This window comes from Psammomys obesus, unplaced genomic scaffold (genome assembly GCF_907164565.1).
Source record: "Psammomys obesus unplaced genomic scaffold, mPsaObe1.curated_primary_1811, whole genome shotgun sequence".
Lineage (NCBI taxonomy): Eukaryota > Metazoa > Chordata > Mammalia > Rodentia > Muridae > Psammomys > Psammomys obesus.
In genome coordinates, this window is record NW_026596109.1 from 3966151 (window position 1) to 3987697 (window position 21547).

A 21547-nucleotide genomic window follows, 5' to 3' on the forward strand; every position below is an offset into this window, starting at 1 on the left:
TGTCTTTCTTAGGTTGGCCTATAGACAAGCCTGTAGGGGGATTTTTTGATTAATGGCTGACATGGAAGAAGCTGGGCCACACCTGAGCAAGCCATGGGAAGCAATCCAGTAAGCAGCATCCTTTACGCCTTTCCGGTTTCTGCTTCAGCTCCAGCCTCCACGTTCCTGCCTTGGCTATCGGCAGTGGACTATGACTTGGGATTTGTAAGCCAAATGCATCCTTTTCCCAACAATTTACTTTGGGTTTTGGAGTTTCTCACAGGACTAAAAACATACGTTCTCTCTGACAACAAACTCTGAGTTAAGAGACAGTCTCTTAACTCATTAAGAAGGCACACACTAATACTCTCATCAAAAACTGTTTTTTTTTAACCTCCAGCCAGTAACTATTGGCTTTCCTCCACTGGTTCAATAAGAATAGTGAAAAAAAAAAGTGTGTTCTTTCTCGAATATTACATGCATATAACATGAGCTACATGTTAGAACTCTAGGACACATGACTCACCGCATCACCAGGGTCCAGAAAACTTACAAAATAAAACGTTTAATTTGGGGCTCATGGTTCCAAAGAGTCCACAGCCATCATGGCGGAAGCGTGACAGCAGGCAGGCATGTTGCTGGAGCGGGAGCCCAGGGCTCACATCTCCAGACACAATCACGAGGCAGAGAGCTAACCGGGAAATGGCTTTTAAAACCTCAAATCCCACCGCTAGTGGCACACCGCCTCTAACAAGACCACACCTCCTAATCTTTCCCCAACAGTCCAAAATCCGGGGCCAAGCGTTCAAAAAAGGGGGCCTCCTCACTTACACCATCACATCTGCCTACCCACGGCTGCAGTTCCTAGGACCCTAGAAGCTGCAAATTCATGGTCTGTAGGAAGGAGAACGAATGCTTTTTACACACTCACGCCCACCCTCCTGCACGCACAATGCCACCCACTTCTTCCCACGGGGTAGTCCTCAGAGGGCCCGAACCGGAAAGTTAGCCATGCCCACCCATGTTTAGGATTGCAGGTGGGAGCTGAGGACTCCACTCCGGCTCTGTTTTCGTTCTTATCTTTGCTGGAAATGGAGTCGGATGGATTTCCGCAGGGAGACAGAACCCACTGGAAGGTCAGGGCAGAGGCCGGAGAATAATACTTGTGCTTAAACTCCGGGTCAGTCGTTCATCCCCGGGTGACCTTCAGCTCTTTGTTGCAACTCCCTAAGCCTCGGTGTTTGTTACCTTAAAAATTCCGGATCAAGATACAACCTCCCAGGGACTGTCCTGGGATTAGAGGATAAGTCACACACCCCGAACGTAGACCCCCCACCCCACCCCCAGAGTACAGCGCCTTGGCACACAATAGCTGGTTCCAAACCAGGTCCGCCTCGCCCACGAGGGCTAGCCATTGTTACCAACAACTCGAGGAAAGGGACCCGAGGCTCAGACTTCACAGGTCTCCGTCAGGCAGAAAGCCGGACTTCTCGAACTTGAAAAGGACTTCGGGGTGGGGGGGGGGTGCAACCGGGAACGCGTGGGACCCGAGCTCCCCTGCGTGGGCCGAGACGGGGAGGGCGGGTGGGGGTCGCCCGGCCAGCCAGGAGAAGGTCCCGAAGGTCCTCACCCCAGGCCGGGAGGGTCCCGTGGAAGCGAGCTCCCCCTCCCCGCCCCCCGACGTTCCTGCCCCCTCCCCACCCCCCAGCGTCCCAGGGCGTCGCCCGGTGCCGACGAGGGAGGGGAGGGGCGGGCGCGGGACTGTCCCCGCCTCCCCGCTCGCTCCATAAATCACCGCAGCGGCGGCGGCGGCGGCGGCAGCGGCGAAGCCGGGAAGCGTACGGAGCCGGGGCGCGGCGTGGCGGCAGCAGACGCTTCCCTTTCCCCCACCCCGCCCCGCCGCCTTCTTTCCTTTCTCTCCGCTCACTTCGGCTCTCTGAGACCTCCCCTCTCCCTCTGCGCCGGGAGAGCGCCCAGGCCGCCGCCGTCCCCGAGCCGCGCCGGGACCTTGGGGAAGCGGAGGCGGTTGGGCTCCAGCCCCGGGGCCACCGGGCGGTCCCCGGCCTGAGGGCGCCGCCGCCGCCGCCGCCTGCGGGCGATGCTGGCCGCCCGCGCGCCCGCGCCGCAGCCGGGCGCCCCCTAAGTTCGCCAGGAGCCACCACTGCAGCCGCCGAGCCGGGAGCGCAGGGGACCAGGAAAGTTTGGCGGGCTGCGCCTCCCGCGGCCGGAGCCCGGAGCCCGTCGGCCGGGAGTGGCCGGAGGAGGTCGGCATGGCCCGGGAGCCCGACGCCGAGCGCACCGGGAGGCCGGGCGCCGCGCTCCGCCGCCGTCCCCGCTGGCCTGGCTGGCCTGGGGCCCCGCGGCCGCCCCTCTGGCTGCTCCGCCTGCTGGCGTGCTGGATCCTGGGGGCCGTGGCCCGCGCCGACTTCTCCATCCTGGACGAGGCGCAAGTGCTGGCCAGCCAGATGCGGAGGCTGGCGGCCGAAGAGATGGGGGTGGTTACCATGCAGGTAGGCGACCCCCTTTCCGCGCCGCCCCAGCTCTCGGGGCCGCGGGACCCCTCGTCCTCCCCCCCTCCCCCCGCCGACCCCTCCGCATCCAGTCCTCCTGTCCCGGGGGCTCTCTGCCCCGCGCCCCTTCTCCCCATCTCCTGGGCCCCCGGCCCCTGGGACGTTGCCCCCCGGGGGATTCTCTGCTCTGCCCGGCACCACCTTCCCGGGTTCGCACTCTCTTCCTTCGCAGATTGGTTCTCTCCCCACCCCCCACTCCCCACCCCCGCCGGTCACTCCTGCAAACTCTCTTTACCTCTTTGTGTCCCCATCCCGGGGGCAGCGCGTCCCGCCCGGCTCGGGGCATCCTCCGAGGATCCCCCCCCCCATCCACGCATACACGCACACACCCGCTCTCCGCCCCCTTGAAGCCTCCCGGCATCCCGGAGCCCCTGGAACACGGGTGGGCGAGGGAGGTGGGGAGGAGGAGGGTCCGCCGGCGGCCCTGTAGCCGGGGCTCGCTCTCCCTGCCCCGCCGCTTTGGGGGAGGGGTTGGCCTGGCGATTCCCCCGCTCCGGTCCCTCTGGGGACTCTTTTTTTTTTTTTTTTTTTTTTTTTGTTGCTTTCCTCTCGCGGCCCTCGGTCGCTTGCTGTCCGCTGTGTAATTCCTGGCTTCCGTGTGCCTTTGCTGGGAAGGAAGGACAGGGTGAACGGGGGTTCCATTTCTCACCGCGTGTCTACCTTTTCGGCCTGACCCACCGCTGCAGCTTAATTGCCTTGGCTGATAAGGATTTCTGACGGTGGTACTAATAACCACAGTTGTAAAGATTGCTAGACAGCAACCACCTGGAGATCCTATCGCGCCGTTACTCCCGTCTTCTTGGCAGAGAAGGCCCCACTCAGTTACGAACTGATGGGATGACGTTCCGAGCACCGAGCCGGCGAAAACAGCCTGGTTCCCCGGACAGACGCTGTGCATTTCTGCACTTACCGTGGCGGGATTGGACTTCCGAAGACCCAAGTTTTCAGGAATGTAGTCTTAGAACAGATTTTTGATTTTTGAACCTAGAGTGACCATCCCATCTCCCACGAGTGAGGCGTTTCTTTTGGGGATTCGGGTTTCTGACGGCTTTCTTTAAAAGGAAAAAGAAAAGCCTCGAAACGTACTTCCACCCCGGACCCCCTAAGGATTGCTCAAAACAAGTTCTGTAGGTCTTCTCCACGCTGGCTTTTCTAAGATGAGGAGATTGGTTTACTGGGAGATTATTATTTGCAGAAACCCGGCCTTGACCTGCAGGGGAATGGAATTTTCTCTGTTTCCATGATAACAGCTATTACTTTACGTGCATCTCTCAGTTGCTTCCTATCACCTATTTTGGATTTAGGTTCAGTTTTAGTTTTTTTTTCCATGTGAATGTTCTGGTGGCTGACTTTTGGAGGCAAGGAAAGACTTCCAGATTTGCTTTGCATTGGTGAATTCGTTAATTTGGACACAAACAGAATTGTGTTTCCCCACGTAGGATCCTCTTTTGGCAAAAGGGATTTCATGTGTGGCCATTTGAGGTTTTGCCTACAGGATAAAGCGGCCTTTGCCACCTTCACCCCATCTCTAGGTCAGGACAAGGGAGGACACGCCCTCCCCTTTGCTGTAAGCTAAAGACCTGCTATTTCTGAGATCCTGGTCGCAGTTTTACTGTTTCCGCACCCTGATCGTTGACAAAAGGTGATCCTGACACATAGTCTTTCAGGTATCGAGACACTTAAAAAAAGAAAGCTGGGGTTCGTGGGGGGGGGGGTTGTGCCCAAATGGCCCTTTGTCTCCTCCCAACCTTCTCTCTCTCTCTCTCTCTCTAACACCTTTGCAACCTCATTGTGAAAACGGACCTCCTGTTGTCAGGGTTTTGTCTGGCAAAATGTAAAGTGGCTTCTCTCCTGTTTTTGAAAGGAGAAGTGCATACTGTATTTAAATTCCTCCTCTCCGGCCTGCCACTTGCTCTGATCCGGGAGAACTGTCAGAAGAATCTCCTTTTAATGTAGCTAGACTGCCAGCTTTGGGAGAAGTACTTGTCATAATAAAGCCAATGTTAGTTAGGTTTCTGGCTCTCAGCATAGAGTTTTTGAGCTTTGGGGCTTGTTCAGTGGGTCTGAAATGGATGTGGGCTATTTGCCTAGAATGAAGATGATGTGTTCTCTGTTCTGGAATGTGGATTCTGCAGATATAGACCCTGTCGGTGGTTCAGGGACAAACAGCCCGTGTGGATGTTAAGTGGAGTTGGTTAATTCCCACACAGAGATGGTGGGGGCAATAAGGTTTTGTCCCTTTGCAGGAAGAGTGTCTGCACGTAGCCCCTCCCCCACAGTGAAGGGGTTGACTCCTTTTATTTAACTTTGTCTCATTATGAGAAACTATCTGCAGACCTGTTAATTTTTAAAGCCAATGTCTAGACCCTTTAAGTTGTTTTGCTGCCAATTTTTTTTTTCCACAAAAGCAACTCTTTATTTTGAGAAATTGAAAAGTGGCATCTCAGTGAGGCCTGTTGTTTTGCTGAAGGTCCAATAGCAGTACATGACGCTCACTGGAGGAGGCTGTGTCCGGTAGTCTCACAAAGGCAAAAAAGCCTTTCAGCTCTACAGTTTCCCGTGACATAGTTCTTATGCTTGCTCGTCGAGAAGACAGTTTGAAAAGCAGTCTGTTGTACGAATTCTCTTGGAAAACTTTTCCACAGAGGGATACCTTACTCATGTTTTTGTTTTCATGTTTTGTTTTTTATTTTATTTTTTTGTTGTTGTTCTTTAAAATAATGGCCCCAGTTTTCAAACAGTGTGGTTTTCACTAATCAGTTTTAGTGGAAAGCTGGAAAAGCTGTTTCTGAATACTGCCTCCCCATCAGCAGACATCATAGATCATGGGGAAAAGTCAGAAATCTAATCATTGTCTCCCCAGGAGTCTGGTGAATTGAAGCCCTCAACGCTGGGGTCTGAGGAGCAGGCAGGGCTGGTGTCCAGGGAGATTGCGTCTGCCTATTCATTCATGCAACAAGCTTGCCTGAATGGTATCACACAGTGGAAAGAGCCCCATATTGGGTGTCCAGAGACCTGGATTCCAGAGTAGCCACTTGATAGTTGGGTAATTTCCTCCTAAGCTCTGCTCTGCTGCTTGGATGGGACCAAATCTGTGAAGACACCTGTCAATATAAATTTTGAGAAAATTTGACGGGTATAGTGGTTTTTAGATGTTTTCAGTAACCCTTGAAAATGTCCTGAGTAGTTGTTCAGGGAATCATGAGAAGATATCCCTGCCTTAGACAGTGGCTCTCAACCTCCTCCGGATCACAGCTTCTTTGGGGACTGAATGACCCTTTCACAAGGGTCGCCTAAGAGCACTGGAATTAATAATAACAGTAGCAAAATTACAGTTATGAAGTAGCAACATAAATAGTTTTATGGTTGCTGGTCACCATAACGTAAGGAACTGTATTAAAGGGTCGCAAAATTAGGAAAGTTGAGAACCACTGACTGGCCTTAAAGAAGAGGTTAAGAGTGTACCAGTAAAATGCTTGCTCCCCAATGCTTGCTTGTTAGAAGGTATGTCCACCCTGGGAGCTATTTCACCGGGTATTTTATAAGCCCACTTAACATTATATGACAATTGAGGCTTCCTATCAGCGAGGGTCTGGCTCAGGGCCAGTGTCCCCCCCCCACACACACACCTTAGTCTTAACTGGGCTGGCTGGGCACACTGGGCACACTTGCTGTGAACTTGACAAACATACCAGCAGGTTGGTCAGACAGCTGCCATACGGGGCCTGCAAAGAGAAGGAGGCAGGATTCCTTTCAGAGAAAAAATGATCAGAAGTTGGAGCTTCCTCAATTAAATAACAACAGCCAGGATGGGGGAGGGGGGAGGTGGCTTCAGGAGCAGAAGGGTCTGGCTAGGTAGAGGTGTCCATTGAAAACAGCAATGTTGTATATAGTGAGCCTAGCTCCCAGGGGCAGGGAAGTCTTCCTATGCAGCAAGACGGCAGTGCACAAGCCACACACATTTCTCATTTTTTTACATCTCTAACAAGTTTGGTGTAGAGAGCTTCTTCTTTGAGACATCTTGAGTTGGACCTTGTTGGTGATACAAGATGGCAAAGGCCTGGCCCTGGCTCCTACTCCTACCCTAGTCTATTAGCTGGTGATGGAAAGAAACAAAAGGAAGCAGTGAAAAGGATGGTCTGGCAAGGCCTAGAGGCCTTGGAAGATAATGGTGAGTGCTGTAGCAGAGAGAGAGGAAGAGGGTGTCTCAGGGCCACAGAACAAGCCTCACTCTGTCCCTATGGTCATCAAAGAAGCTACTTTGGCCTTTTTGGTGGAATGTCCATATGCAGAGACCAGCCCTGAACGTGGAAGCTGCAGCCTCACCTGGGGGCAGTTCAGCTGTCCTCAGATGGTGCTCATCTCTTTGCTGGCACGGTATGGGGAAGCTTGTGTGTCTTGAGCCCTCACGAGAAGGCTGGCTCGGACTCCACTTATCACATAGACCCTGTGTGGTCTCTCATCTCTTTGGCACATCCATGGTGACTGGGCATAGACGTTGCTGTACTGCAACTGCAAGCTGATTCAGTCACATGTAGGTGAGACTTATAGTTGTCTTTAACTCATGGACCATCCCAGACGTAACCTGGTTTTGAACCATTGAAGTGTTTATTGATGCACTGCAGACTATTTTAGAGAAGGAAAAATTGCAAATGATGTTGGTTCATTAGGATGTTTGTGTATAAAATCTTAGTGGGAAAATTGTTATTTCTTCCTTCCAGAATTGAGTATTTGGGGAAGAGGAAAGCTGAGCCATTCTAGGTGACTCTTGAGTTGAACCTGAACTTAAGAATGAGCCCAAGGAAAAACATATTGAATGACTTTTGCTGACTGCTGTTGTCTTAGCGCTGGCTGGACTTCCTCCTCACTAATGCCTGCCTTAGCTGGCCTCATTCCTCTCGCTGTTAGTTTCCTTGCCAGCCCTGCTTGAGTTGTACTCAGCCTTAGGAAGGGGAAGGCCATGGTTTCACACTTCATAACATGCTGGTGCTATTTCTGGTTGCCGCTTGCCAAGCTGAATCCTTCAGCCTAAGTGGGTGGGTTAGGTGAGAGCCTTCCAAAACTCCACTTTTGCTAGGAGGTGGAGTGGAATTCATTGTGGATCTTCTTGCGCTCTGTAGGAATCTATTAAACCTCAGAATATCACGGGGGCAACCGCCACAGCAGTTTTGACTCAGCCAATTATCAGTTGTGTAACTTCCTGAGTATGATTAAACCCACCTGAAATTCAGTGTCTTCTAGTTTCATGCGGTTCACAGGGGGAAATATATTTAAAAAACAAAAAGCAGACAGAAAAAAGAAAAACCCAAAAAAACTCCAACAAGATTAACAACAAAGCCTAACTAGCACAGGGCTCTCGATGCAGAATAATTGTAAGAATGATAAGCATTCAATAAGGAGAAATACGTATGTAAATGAGGGGCTACTCTGCCAAGTGTGAGGTTGTGAAATGGAGACTGTAGAAGCTTGCAACTCCTGCCAAGGAGGCAAGCGGCCTCCTCTTCCTCAGATACTGGGTTCTCGGTGCCGGCATGTTTCTGTTCCAGAGTTTCTTGGGTATCATGTGCAGACCTCAAGCCAATGCTGCCAAACCACCCTCTGAAGTTTCTGAACAAAGTACTAGATGTGCAATTTGTAGTTACTTATTTACTCTTAAGCTTGTTATTGAGAAGCTGTCCTTCTTTAAATGTACAAAACCAAAGAAAATAGTTTGGGAGCGCACACATCTTTTGCCTCCAGCTTGAACAGCTGCTGACCACCAGTGAGGGTGGTCGGGCTGGCTTCACCGTGGCCTCCACCTGCTCTTCCCTTCCCCCAGGTGACAGGAAGCAAATTCCAATGCTGTGGTTTTGTTGGTAACACTTCCAATTGCGTTGGAGTTTGGTTTATTATAAATTTGGTTTATTATTTTCCATGTTTCCTAGCAGCCTTTTCTTCCTTTTGTCTCCCTGTTGTATAGAATTTTAAATAGCTAGTACTTTTGCCCAGTGACCAGCCTTCAGGATAGATTACTCCTGGGTCTCCCCCTAGTAACCTATAATCTCATGATGCTGTGAGGTTTCTTGTTTTCTTAGTGGTTGGTATTTAGTGTAGGCACATGCGCTTTGACGTAGCGTGAGCCTGTCTGTTCACTTCTGTTCCCACCCCTTCTAGAAGAGGTAATAGTGATTAAAGGTAAGGCAAGCTCTAAGTGGGAGACCTTTGAGACTAAAAAGGAAGAGCTGCTCCATGCGCCTGTTGGCTTTCTGAGCAGCCTGTGACTGTCTGCCTCATTGCAGAATGGGGGGCTGAGGGATGCAGGACTATAAGGGGTTGGCCATCTAGCATCCTTCCCGTGAGTTTCCCTCTTGTCAGGGAGGCCAACCAACCTGGGCTGTCAAGACAGAATGGAAAGAATGGCCACAATTGTGATTTCTCGTGTTCTCAGGGTTGCCACATCTGATGTTTCCCAAGTTGGGCAGAAGGAAGGAAGTGGGCTGGGTGTATCAGTAGGAGAGGTGTGGGATACTGTAGCCATTAGGAACTGCCACATGCTGGTTGTCCAAAGGCAACATGGGGCGGGGGGCACCGTCCAGGCTTGTGTCATTACATCACTTTGTTTTTTAGGAGATGTAGAAAATGTTGCTACTTAAAATGTTAGCAATTGGTTCAGATAATATATGTCAGCAATTGTGCAGCCTTGCTTTTCCTGTGCTCGCTTTGTAGACCAGGCTGGCTTTGAACTCATAGAGATCTGCCTGCCTCTGCCCCCAGAGTGCTAAGATTACAGGCGTGTGACACCATGCCTGGCTGATTTATTTGTGTTTATGTCTGTGTCACATTTGTATGTGGGTACCATGGAGGCTGGACCAGGACACTGACTCTCTGTAGTTGGGGTTATAGGCTGTTTTGACATGGGCTCTGAGCTGAGTTATCTTGAAAAAGCAGCAAGTGCTCTTAGGCTCTGCTGGAAGAGAGCCTTAGTTATAAAGCAAAACTTTCTGATGAAGAATTCTAGAGTGGATTGCCTTGAGAGATGAGCTCCTTGTCATTATAAAGACTTCAAATGTTTAGTCAATGTCTCTTTTGTGCCAGGCACTCTGTTAGGCTTGAGATGTCTATCAGTTAATTTACAAAGTAACATGATTCTAAGAGGTGTTCTGGATGCTTGAGGAGAGTGTGCCAGGGATGTTTACTTGTTTACTTGTCTGATCAGGAAAGGTTCTAGTCTGGAATGAACAGAAGATGGGTAGTCAAAGAGTGGCCTTCCCAGAAGTCTCTTTTTGATGAATGGAAAGATGGCTTGGGATTTGGAGTTTAGTGGGAGGGGGAAGAAAGGGCATGGGTGGTAGGTGGCTTGGACAAGTAGGCAGAGGTCAAGCTGTCGGACACCCAGGATCTTTTTAGCAGTCAAGACCTTCTTTCTGACAGGTGCCAGCATGCCTAACTCCTACTAGCTTGAATGACAAAGGAACCTATTATGGTTGCAGCTGAGTCTTCTGCAGTAGGTCTTCTGGCAGGGCTATATGAGTACCATGTTCCTTCTAATGCTTGTGCTAAGTGGAGCCTCCTGCTGTTTCAACACAGCTGGCAGCATCTTACTTGCCGGCTGGGAACCAGTTGCTTCATGTGTCTAAACCCCTTGTTTTGGAGATGATGAGTCCCTGGAGAGAGCAGTCTAGGATCTGGAGCAAGCCTACAACATAGGGAACACAGTGAAGAGGCTTAAAATTCAAGCTGTAGATTTTGTATCCAGCCACTTTGCTGAAGGTGTTTTTTTTCTGACATGAACTCAGTGGACGGCTCTTTGATCACTTCCCCCTGAAGGGGGAGCAGCCTTACCAGGACACAGAGGAAGATAATGCAGTCACTCCTGATGAGACCTGATAGGCTAGGATCAGAAAGAAGGGGAGGAAGACCTCCCCTACCAGGGGGGGGGGGGGGGGGGGCATGGGTGAGAAGGAAGAGGGAAGGTGGGATTGAGAGGAGGAGGGAGGGAGCTACAGGGAGGATACAAAGTGAATAAATTGTAATTAATAAAAATTAAAAAAAAAACAACAGTAAAATTCAAGCTGTGATGCCAGCAGCACCCATCAGGTCTGCTCCATTTCTGTTTCCCACATCACCAGGTCCAGTTCAAGGAGAGCTTGCAGAACCAGGTGGAAAAGCCTTCCTGTCCATACTGTCCTGTTGCCTGCAGTGTCTGACCACAGCGCACCAAGGCAGAGATGTTCACATAGATTGCTCTCATTTATATTTAACAATTCATGTATTAAACAGGTGATTTGTTACCTGGAAGCTGCACTGGCCTGCTAAAGATCCTACTGATAATATGCTGTGGCTCCAGACTCTAGTCTATTCTCAGTCTTAGGACTTTCTGATCATTCTCACAGCACGATACTATGGGACTCCCATTCCCCATTGCATTGTATTGGGAAAGGAGATTTTGACACAAAACAAAACATTCTTCCTTTAGAAATGGTTTGCTTAGCTCCTTTATGGCTGAGATGATGAAGGTGATGATTTAGCTTAGCATTGACTAGGTGATTTGTTTGCTTGCTTTTTCAAGACAGGGTTTCTCTGTGTAACCTTGGCTACCCTAGACTCTTTTTTAGACCAGACTGGCTTCAAACTCACAGAGATCTGCCTGCCTCCGCCTCCCCGAGTGCTGGGATTAAAGGCATGAGTCGCCAGGGCCGGCCGTGCTTAGGGGATCTTAAGTTATCACTTAGTGCTTAAAAAAATCACTGAAGAAAGTTGAGAGCTGCTGAGACTGTTTTGAAGGACATGTAATTGATTACATGCTGATTACTACCATGAACCCTAGTACTAAAGTAACTCTTTATTCAAAGACAAAGTGGGACTCGGGATAGGGCTCAAAGGTGGACCCATTGCCTGGCATGTGTGAGGTCCCTAGTTCAATCCTCAGCACTGCAAAAAAAAAAAAAAAAAAAAAAAAGAAAGAAAGAAATGTATAAATAAAGTGACAAAATATAAATACAAGAACAAAAAACTGAAACGTTAGAAAAAAGATAAGGAAAGAACAACTTTAGTCCTTTAGTGTTTGTTTACATAGAAGCCACAGAAGGGAATATCACCTGTCATTTCAGGCAGAGTCCTGTTTTTAAATTTAATTAAAGGACTTACATCCCTCTTCCCCCTCTCCCTGAGCTACTGGGAATATGAAGTCCTTTCATTTGTTTTTAGTGGACACTGCAATATTCCTCTGGAGGGGTTTGACTTGGTGATACTACAATGTAAATGACATTTGTTATTGAATTTTTTTTTACCTTGCTTTCTTTTTCTGAGTTCAAAGTTAGATTTCTCCTTAAACTTGACACAGTCAGCTGAGCTAATTACAGTATGAAAGTTCCAACCTCTAAGTACCAAGTAGCCTGTGGCCCCTATTTTCCTGGGTATACCTGGCTTCGTGGTAATTGCCAAGGAGAAGCCCATGGCCTACATTCATGTCTGCACTGGTGTCCTGGTTCTCTTCCAACCAGAGCCTTTGTTAGAAGATGCAGAGCCTAAGACTACAGCCTCCTTTTTTTTTCCCCCTTGACTTCCTTTCTAATTTTTAAAATATAATTTTTATTATTTTTGCATGAAATATTTTAAAAGATACTTCGAGGCTCTGGTGGAAGGACAGTTTAAAAAAAAAAAAGTCAGCAAGCCGGTGAGAATGAATCTGAATTTTTAATTAGGCTTTGAGCTGTTGCTTCAAAGTGTGGAGACATCATTAGGGATGTAAGTCTTGTTGCATTAGCAGAGACTGACATGTTACTTCAAACACCCAGAGTGCAGCTGTCCTGTGCAGATAAAAGTTGCCAAGTGTGGAATAGCAAGGTGGATTGCTAGATAATTAGCTGTCCCACATTACCGCAGTGTGGAAGAGGCCTGCCAGTCATAGGCAGGAAGGAGGAATTATTAGCAGGAGAAAATCCAAGTGTGTCATAAAGCAATTTGGAATCTCTTCAGCTGTGGTAGAGTTGATAAGGCCTATGCTAGCAAGCAACACAGACTCACTCTACTTCTTGTGTGATGGCCAACATTTTCTTCGTTTTCTCCTTCCCTTCCTCCCTTCCTTTCTTCTTCCAAGAATGGGCAGAAGTAATGATGCACAAATACATTCATGGAGTCATCAGTCTACTCCAGCTCTGTTCCTGATGCAACCAGCTTAAACAGTCTGTAGTTCCACATCACTTCACTGAGTTAAAAACACCACAGAGAAGCCGGTCAGCACACCATGGCTCTTTCTGACTCTGCATATCTGAGAAATAAGTACCTGGCCATACCATCTCTTTCTTATTAATGTGCAGTATTTATGAAGTGTCTCGGGATACTTGTATGTCTGTTAGCTACTCGGGATACTTGTATGTCTGTGGAGTTACGTGTTTTAAATATTTCACCTCCCCTCACCTCCTGATCATTGAATATCAAAGGCACAGAAAGACCCATGGGACCTTGTTGACCCTCAGTCCTGCTGGAGGCTGGCCTCCTACCCTGTTTGCTTTCGCTCTCTCCCTCTACAGCTTGACAGGGGAGGGGCTGGAGTAGGTCAGATGCCTTCGGCAGCCTGTTCTCTGGGTGAGAGAATGTGGCTGCTGCTGGAGGGAGTGGCTGTGGGTGGATTGTTCTGGTCCCTTCCCAGAGACCATTAGGAAATAACCCTGGAAACCCGAGAAGAGTTTGGAGGGAGACAGTCTTGGCTATTCAGAGTTCGTTTCATTGTTTCTCCTGGGATGGCCAGAAATGGTGGCCTTTCTTTAGTCTTAGGCAAGACTAAGCCGTATGCTGATCGTAATGATCATAAAAGCAGGGTGTGGTAGTCCAGGCTTGACATCCCAGCATTCAGAGGAAGAGAGGTGGATCAGGACTTCTAGGTCGGGGCTGGAGAGATGGCTCAGAGGTTAAGAGCCTGAGGTGTTCTTCCAAAGGTCTGGAGTTCAATTCCCAGCAACCACATGGTGGCTCATAACCATCTATAACGAGATCTGGTGCCCTCTTCTGGCAGGCATGCATGTAGGCAGAACATTGTGTACATAATAAATAAATCTTAAAAAAAAAAAAAAAAAAAAAGACTCCTCGGTCTTTTGGAAATGCATGTTTCCAAAAGATTATCGTTAACAACAACAGCAATAATGATAATAAGCCAGTAAACAAACAAAATTAAACAAACTAAAAACAGAAGTGGAATTTCTATTTGCACACCTGTATCTCAGACATTAAAGCTAGATAGAACTGCTAACCCAGCTAAAGTTGCAGGTTGCTTGGAGAGGGAGCACCTCCAGGAAAGAGCCCAGATTCACTGATCTTAAGGTAGTTAGCACTGCCTGTGACCTACCTAGAGGACTCAAGAAATAAAGTCTGGCCGAATCCCAGCACTCAGGAGGCAGAGGCAGGCAGATCTCTGTGAGTTTGAGGCCAACTTGGTCTGCAACTTGAGTCCAGGACAGACACGGCTACATAGAGAAACCCTGTCTCAAAAGCACACAAGCAAGAAAGAAAAGAAAAGAAAAAAGAAAAGAAAAACTCTGGACTACAAGAATTGGCCAGGGGACTTTGAATTGTAGAGTCTGTCTTTCTAATAATTGTATCTTTCTAATAGTTACTCTTCCAAATTAGTTTTCTCTGCTGTGTTTGGTACGTTTAGTATGTCTGTTTCACTAAATATTCTAGACTGACGGGGAAATGTTTGGGATATTGCTACAAAAAAAGATTGAAAATGCTTCAGATGTATCAATGATCCAGCACAATGCCTGGTGTATGAACATTCTGGGTATTAGTGGGATTTGAGGTTCAGCTTGTTCATGGCAGAGAAAGCTGGGGAAAACATGTATGCACTTGAAATTAATGTGTAACACAACTTGTATGTTTGGGACTCCTTTCTCACAGGCTTAGACTTCATTGGGTGATTCATTTAAGAAGTATTTATTGAACTCCCACTGCATGTCAGGTACTTTTCTGTTGTTTCCTTTTAACGGTTCACAGGCAAGCATCGCGTTGGTCCGGCAGTGTTTCTTGGCCTTGTTTACTGATGGCGCCTGTTGAAAGAGTGAAGGTGTGTGGTGAGGTGACTCCTGAGTTTGGAGAGAATCCATGGCAGGCCACTTGTTTCATTCTTCCAACGTAAACAATCCCTGAGGCTTCCAGGAAGCAAATGCAGCTAGAATTAGGCTAGAATTGAAAACGAGAAACAAAACATTATTCCCTGTGTAGTTCTTTTCCTTACTAAGATGAAAAGCTTCCAGGATCAACTCTGACCACGGTGAGAGAGTCCCGCCATGGTGACTCAGGTGTACCTCCCCCCCCCCCACTGTCCCACCTCCCTTTAGTCTTAGACCTACAAATATTGTTCTTTCTTTAGGAAGGCTCTCATCATGTAGCCCAGGCTGGCTTAGGCTGGGAATCCCCCTGCCTCAGCTTCCTGGGGCTGGGATTGCTTGTGTTCTTAAGAGAGGATGGCAGTTTTTCACTTTTCACTGGGGCTTTGGCAGTTTTCAACAGAATCTTCATGCAGACATCAAGCATTCAGTCTGATTTTATTTTTGGAGTTATAAATGCAAATGTGTAAAAATTTAAATTTCTTTGTATGAGTATAAATGCATAGTTTTATTTAATTTTAAACTAGGACACACTTTATTTTTATGACTAAAAATGAAAGTTTTTATTTTGATGATATAAACGTTTCTGTTGCCACTTATGTTATCTTTAACATTTATGTAGGGTAGCGGTGGGCATTCATGTGCACAGCATGAGTCCACACTCAGAGCTTGGACTCAGGTTGTCAGGCTGGGTGGCCGAACCTTTCCCCACCGAGCTCTCTCTCTCCAGCCCCAGGTGCTTCTCTCTGTTTTCTTCACAGCCTGTGCGTGCTCACCCAGGTGTGCTCCGTACTGTTTGCAAACATGCCAAATTCCGCTACTCTGAGTAGGTTGTTTCCAAGTGACACTGTTCTCGAAGGAAACTTCCTTCCATTATTTAAAACTATGATGACACCCGAGATTAAGTAGAAGAAATGGGAGTGGGAACACGTCTACAGTCTTCGTCAGAGAGTTGTGAATTTTGCCGTCCTTATCAGAGCAAGACGGCGTTGTTTAGGATTAAAGGTTAACAGGGCCAGTGTAGGTTCTTGGGCTGTGTGAGTCAGCCAATCTGTTCAGCTCCTGCCGTGTGTGTCGCCACAGTGCTAAAGAGATCTAGGAGCCAGCCAAGAGCAGAATCTTGGAGGGCTCTATCTTCCTTAAAGGGAAAAGTTCAGCATTTAAACATGCAGAACTAAAGAAAGATGATGACAGGCCCCGCCCGTCCGCTTCTGTATGCAGAGAGAGGGCGCTCAAAACAGCCTCTTGGGGCAGTTGATGAACAATGACTGGAGAATCTGGGCAATTGTGTGGCAGGTGTGAGGGCCTAGAGATCTCCAGGGGAAAGTCTGAAGGAAGGCATTGGACCAAGACGGGAACAGGAACCGTTCCGAGGTCTTTGTTCCAAGGGTCTCTTCCAAGGTCCTTGTCTCGAAGTTGTCCTGTCAGGAAGGGGAAGCTGGGAAGTTTTGAGGCACAAGATTGTTGAGCCGACTTTTGCTTTAGAATCGTCTGCCTGACTGGTTCATCTCCCTTTTCTGTTTTGACCTCCCAAAACTCTGGTTGTTGATGTAAGCTCAGGCTGTAATAAAATGAATCCAGTAATTATAGGCCTCCAGAGGTCACACCCTTCTAAACAGGGCCTCTCTTCCCTGCTCACTGAAAGATTCCTCGGGGACTCATGCTGGATACACTGTCTTTGGGCGTTACTTCAATGTATGCCAGTCATACTGGGCATGGTGATGCATGACTTTAACCCCAGCACTAGGGAGGCAGAGGCAGTAGGATCTCTGTGAGTTCAAGGCCAGCCAGGGCTACATAGTGAGACCCAGTCTCAAAAAACAAAAAGTAAACAAAACAAAAGCACCAACCAGGACCTATCTTAGAACTGAGTGGACTCAACTCATATTTTGTGATCACTGCATAATCCATTCATTTGGGCAAAAGGCAGAGACTCAAGTGTCCACTCCAGTGGTCGTTGTCAACCTTTTAGGGGCAGTAAAATGAGGGAAAGGTTTTGATAATTTTGACGAGCATCTTAGTTATCCTGGATTTCTCACCCCTGCCTGCTAGAATGCTAGAATGTCACATACCAGTAATTCATCTGAGCACTGGGTAGGTTGAGTCAGAGGGATTGTGAGTTCCAGGCCAACTTGGACCACATAGACCTGGGCCACATAGACCTCATCTCTCACAGCACCTCTCCAGTTCTATTGATCAGAGCTGACCCCTGACTTAGGAGGATTCCAGTTGCCATTTCTTTTTGACTTACAGCTTTTCAACTTCAAGGTTGTGCAAAGTGATGTGTGTTTGGTAGATCATTCTGTCTTTTAAAATTGCAGCTTCCTGCTCTCTTGATGAGGGAGAAGTTGCCTGCCAGCAATGCCGGGCAGCAGCTGTGAGACATAACTCCCTGTCATAAGGGAATCCATTGACCACACCGTGTGCTGGGCTGCTTGAAAACTTCACCATGGATATTTCCTGTCCCATCCTGTTGACAAAAGGTCCTTAACAGCTGTGTGTGCGCGTGACCTTGCTTCTCCACATTGTCATAAAATGGGCTTTGTGTTGGTAGTTCCATCTAATTGTATGCTTAAAAATATTCTGAGCTTTTTTTTTTTCCTTCAAAAAATGAAGTACTAAGACCTTTTGAGATTGTGTTTTCACCGATGATGGGTCTATTGTGATGTATCACACGTGTAAGTTGGTGAACATCTCTATTTCTCAAGAGCCTGCTGAGAAGTCTCAGGGACACATAGATGGATGGTGCTAAGTCAACATGAGTATCTGGGAAGTTTAAGCCATTTAGCTATTGGAAGAATCCCAGGCCAATTCGTAACGATGCTTCATATATGAGACTAAATTTAACTTTTGTGTGTGAAGCGACGTGCTTTGGAATTGCTAAGACATTTATGCTTTATAAATATTGTCACAGTTATAGTAACACATTAATACATTTTTGTAGATGAAATCATGTCTTTAACATCAAGTGTCAAGTTTTTTTTGTTTTTTTTTTTTAATAATTTGTGATTTGCAAGTTTCTACTTTTTGACCAATCTTTCTTTCCTGGTCTCTACTTTCTTTCCTGGCTGTGTCCATGTCATGATTATATTCGGAGAGTCATAAATAGAATTGTGACTTTAAAGTTCTGGTTTTAAACAGTCTGCAGTGATTCATTGAGCTATCAAAACTAAATCATAGTTAATATGTATCCAAATGAAAATAAACACAAATATAATAAATTATTTTTGAGACATTTACAAGGTGATTCCTATCTGCTTCAGTGCTCAGGATTCATTGTATGATGGATCTCATCGTGATGTAATATATTATTATCAAGGAGATAACATGAGACTTTTTTTTTTCCCACAGAGAAACTACCTTGGCTGTCCTAGACTTGCTTTGTAGAGCAGGCTAGCCTTGAACTTGAACTCACACAGATCTTCCTGCCTCTGCCTTCCTGAGTGCTGGCATGCACCACTGTGCCCGGCTAATGTAGGAACTATTTTTTAAGTTTACCCCCTCCCCCGACTTCAAATTTGTTTTCTATTTGATATGAGTCAAGCCTAACTATTTTAGGAGCGTGGCGAATTTCTTGTTTAATCTTGATTTGGTGTTTGGCGCATAAGTTGTTGAGGTGAAGGTTTTGACTGGTGTTTCCCAAAATACACAACATTGAATGGACGAGGGGGGGTCTGTTGGGAAGACTCTGTTTTCTCACCATCACTTTTTCCTTTCAGCACACTGACAGTGTAGTATGCCTCATTCCGTGAGTTGAGATATATACTTCCAGGTTATGAGCAGGGGATTGGCTCCAGGCCCTACACCCCAAGCCTGCTCAGGGTTAACTTACCATTTGCAGATGACCACCATACCCCACCCCAATCCTCCTGTATACTTTAAATCACCTCTGGATTAGTAATAATACACAGTACAGCATTGTTTTACTGTGCTGTTTAAAGAAGAGTGATGAGGGAAAAAATTCCACACACGTTCAATACAGGTGCAAGTTTTCCCTATACTTTCTATACTCATTTGCTTGACCCCAAAGATGTGGAACCTACCCACAGGGCTGGCTGTGTCTTCCATTTCATTGCAATTTCATCTTTTTATGGTGTCTTTCAGTTATTAGATTTTAAAATGTATAGATATTGTACTATTATTATCCCATGAGAATTTTCTAAATGTTTTTTTTTCTTTTTTTTGCCATAAAGCATTCACATTTCTACACAATTCCTTGGAAAATCTTAAATTCTTGTAGTGAATCCAATTAACCAGGAAAAACAAAAGTAAATAATTAAGTAAGTAATGCTTCATTTAATATGTATTTAATGTCTGCTTCAAGCCCAGCAACAGTTGGGAACACTAAAGGAGCGTGGTTGATCAAATGCAGCCTGCTTTCCACTTGGGCTGGGGCACACATTCTTCTGGGGTTAGTTGGTAAGCAGGCTGGGAAGGGCAGGGAGCAAGGGTCAGTTCAGGGAAGTTATTTGTATGCAAAGCTTAAGATCTGGCTTCATGGATGCGAATGGGTCTTGGAGGACCAATTCTGAGGGATTAACTCTTTCATGCTAGTTTGCCTTAAGCTGTAGTTCTTAGTTCTGGCATCTTCAGATGACTCACAAGTGGCCTGTGAACAATGATTGTGCTCTCTTCTTCCCCTGTGCTTCTTAGAGACCCGTGACTTGGTTTATTGTTTCTTTTATAGCTGTGCTGCCATTTTCTTGACTCCCTCTCCTATGGTGGGGACCACTGCCCTCCAGGAAGGCTAACCTGGTGGCTTTCTGGTTGTGCTTTTGAAGACAGGAGTCCTGTAAGCTAAAAGCCAAATTTTAGTAATGCAGAGGGCTTCCCTGGCGAAGCAAGCCCAGTTTGAAGCACTCTGGCATTCAAAGCTCATTCTGAGTTCAACTTCTGGGGACATTCAGAAGTTGTGAAAGCAGATCTTGTTCTCAGAGCAACTCAGAGAAGCCAAGATAGAGAACCCTGGATCTTACCCAAGCTCTCTCGCTTTCCCTTGAAAACTTAGGTTCCTTATTCTAAAATTGAGCAAGCCCAGATGTGGTGACACCTATCTATAATCCCAGCACTCTGGAGGCTGAGGCAGGAGAATCAGAAGCTGTGATGGGTATTGGGGTTGGAACTAAAGAGGTGGCTCAGCAGTTAAGAGCGAACACTATTATTTTAAAAGACCTGCATTCTGGGAACTCACGATGGGTGTCTCACAACTGTCCGTGACAACCCTACTACCTTGACAAGGCCTCTGAGGGCACACACACACACACACACACACACACACACACACACACACACACTTATAAATTAAGCACGTATTTTTTTTTAAGTTGTGATAGTTGGTTTTTGATTGTTAGATTGATAGGGTCTAGAATCATCTAGGAGACCAACATAAGACATATCTGTGAGGGAATTTCTAAACTGGGTTAATTAAGGTAGGAAGGTGCACCTTAAAGATATGGCATCCCACCGGAGAGGATTTTGTGTCTGTAAAAACACGGAGAAAGTGGGCTGAGCACCAGAGTCCACTGCTGTCTACTTTCTAAATGTGAGCGCATGTAACCAGCTGTCTATCTTCCTGCCATCATGCCTTTCTTGCCAGATGGACTGAACCATTAAGTGAGTCCCAATAAACCCTCCCCTCATTAAGTTGCTTTTTCACCTGTTTTGTCATTACAATGAGAAAAGTAACTAGTACAGAAAAACTGGGCCCAGGAGTAGGGTTGTTGCTACAACAAACCTGACCATGTGGTCTTAGGACTTTGGAATTGGTTTCTGGGAGGATTGTGGAAGCATTTGGAACGTTGGGCTAGAAAAGCCCCAGAACTCTGTAAAAGGGCTTAGTGAGCCATTCTGGTGGGAATTTGGAAGAACAAAGAAACATATCCTGAGAAGCTTGGCTCCAGAGGCTTCACTAGACAATTTCAGGAGGCTGGAGGCCATTCATGTCACTTTCTGACAAAGAATCTAGTCACATTTTGCCAATACCATAGAAGACTAAATTTAATAGTAATAGACTTAATTGTTTGGAGAAAATCTTAAGACAGGCTGTATCATGGTGACTGTTCACAGCTCTGAGAGAATAACAAGCAGAGCAAAGGGATGTGAAAAGCATACAGTTTGGAGAAGAAAACATCTTGAATGAATTTAAAGATACAGAAAAAGCAGATGGGAAAGCAGCTGTAATTGCTGAAGGGATTAGCCTTATTCAAGAGAAACCAAGTGTTCTGCACCAGGGCAATAGAAAAGGTCCATACGGGCAGGACCCTACCCATCCAAGACTCCAGCTTATGAAACATCCAAGTCTTACTTGAAAGGAAAGATTCTGAACTAGGTACCCTGCTTGAAAACAACTGCCAAAGAAACTTCAACCTCCAAGGCATACAGAAGCCATTACAGCTGTGGTCCCAGGGGGCTACACTATCTCAATCCTACAGTGGAACTTAGCTTGGTTCATGTGGCACCCATTTTACAGACATGGGAGATGTTAAGACTAGGGGGTGGAGTCATAGAAATTTGCACAGATTCCAGAGAGCTATTAGGGGATAGAGGCAGGGCCAGAGACTCTGCTAAGAGGCCCCGAGTGGTCATTATGTTAATCTGTGCAGGTGTGGCCTGAGTTGTAAGGAAGATCCCAGAATGCTGGACATGCCAGGACCACGGAGCATGTACCAAGGACAGTTGCAGGTCTGAAGCGCAGCCTGACTAATAAGTGTGCTCCAGTTGGCAGAGCTGGGAAGATGATGCTGTTCATGAGTCCATCATGAGTCCAAGGTGTCAGACGTGGAACTACAGGGTTTGATCTTTGCATCTGGGTTTCAGTCTTGTTTTGGTCCCATTTTACTCATTATGTCTCTATTCTTTTCATTAGAATGAGATTGTGGACTTTGTGCCAGTATTTTCTCTAGATACATAGCTTGC

The 21547-nt window shown here is 46.9% G+C and overlaps 1 protein-coding gene across 1 annotated transcript in view; it reads left to right on the top strand.

The window, feature by feature from the left end:
• The first annotated feature begins 2196 nt into the window (after window positions 1–2196).
• Cachd1 (cache domain containing 1) overlaps window positions 2197–21547 on the top strand; it is a 220652-nt gene continuing 201301 nt past the window's right edge. Inside the window, exon 1 of the mRNA XM_055629005.1 lies at window positions 2197–2489. Coding sequence (XP_055484980.1) covers window positions 2250–2489 — 240 coding nt within the window. The 5' untranslated portion in view covers window positions 2197–2249. The remainder of the gene's footprint in view (window positions 2490–21547) is intronic.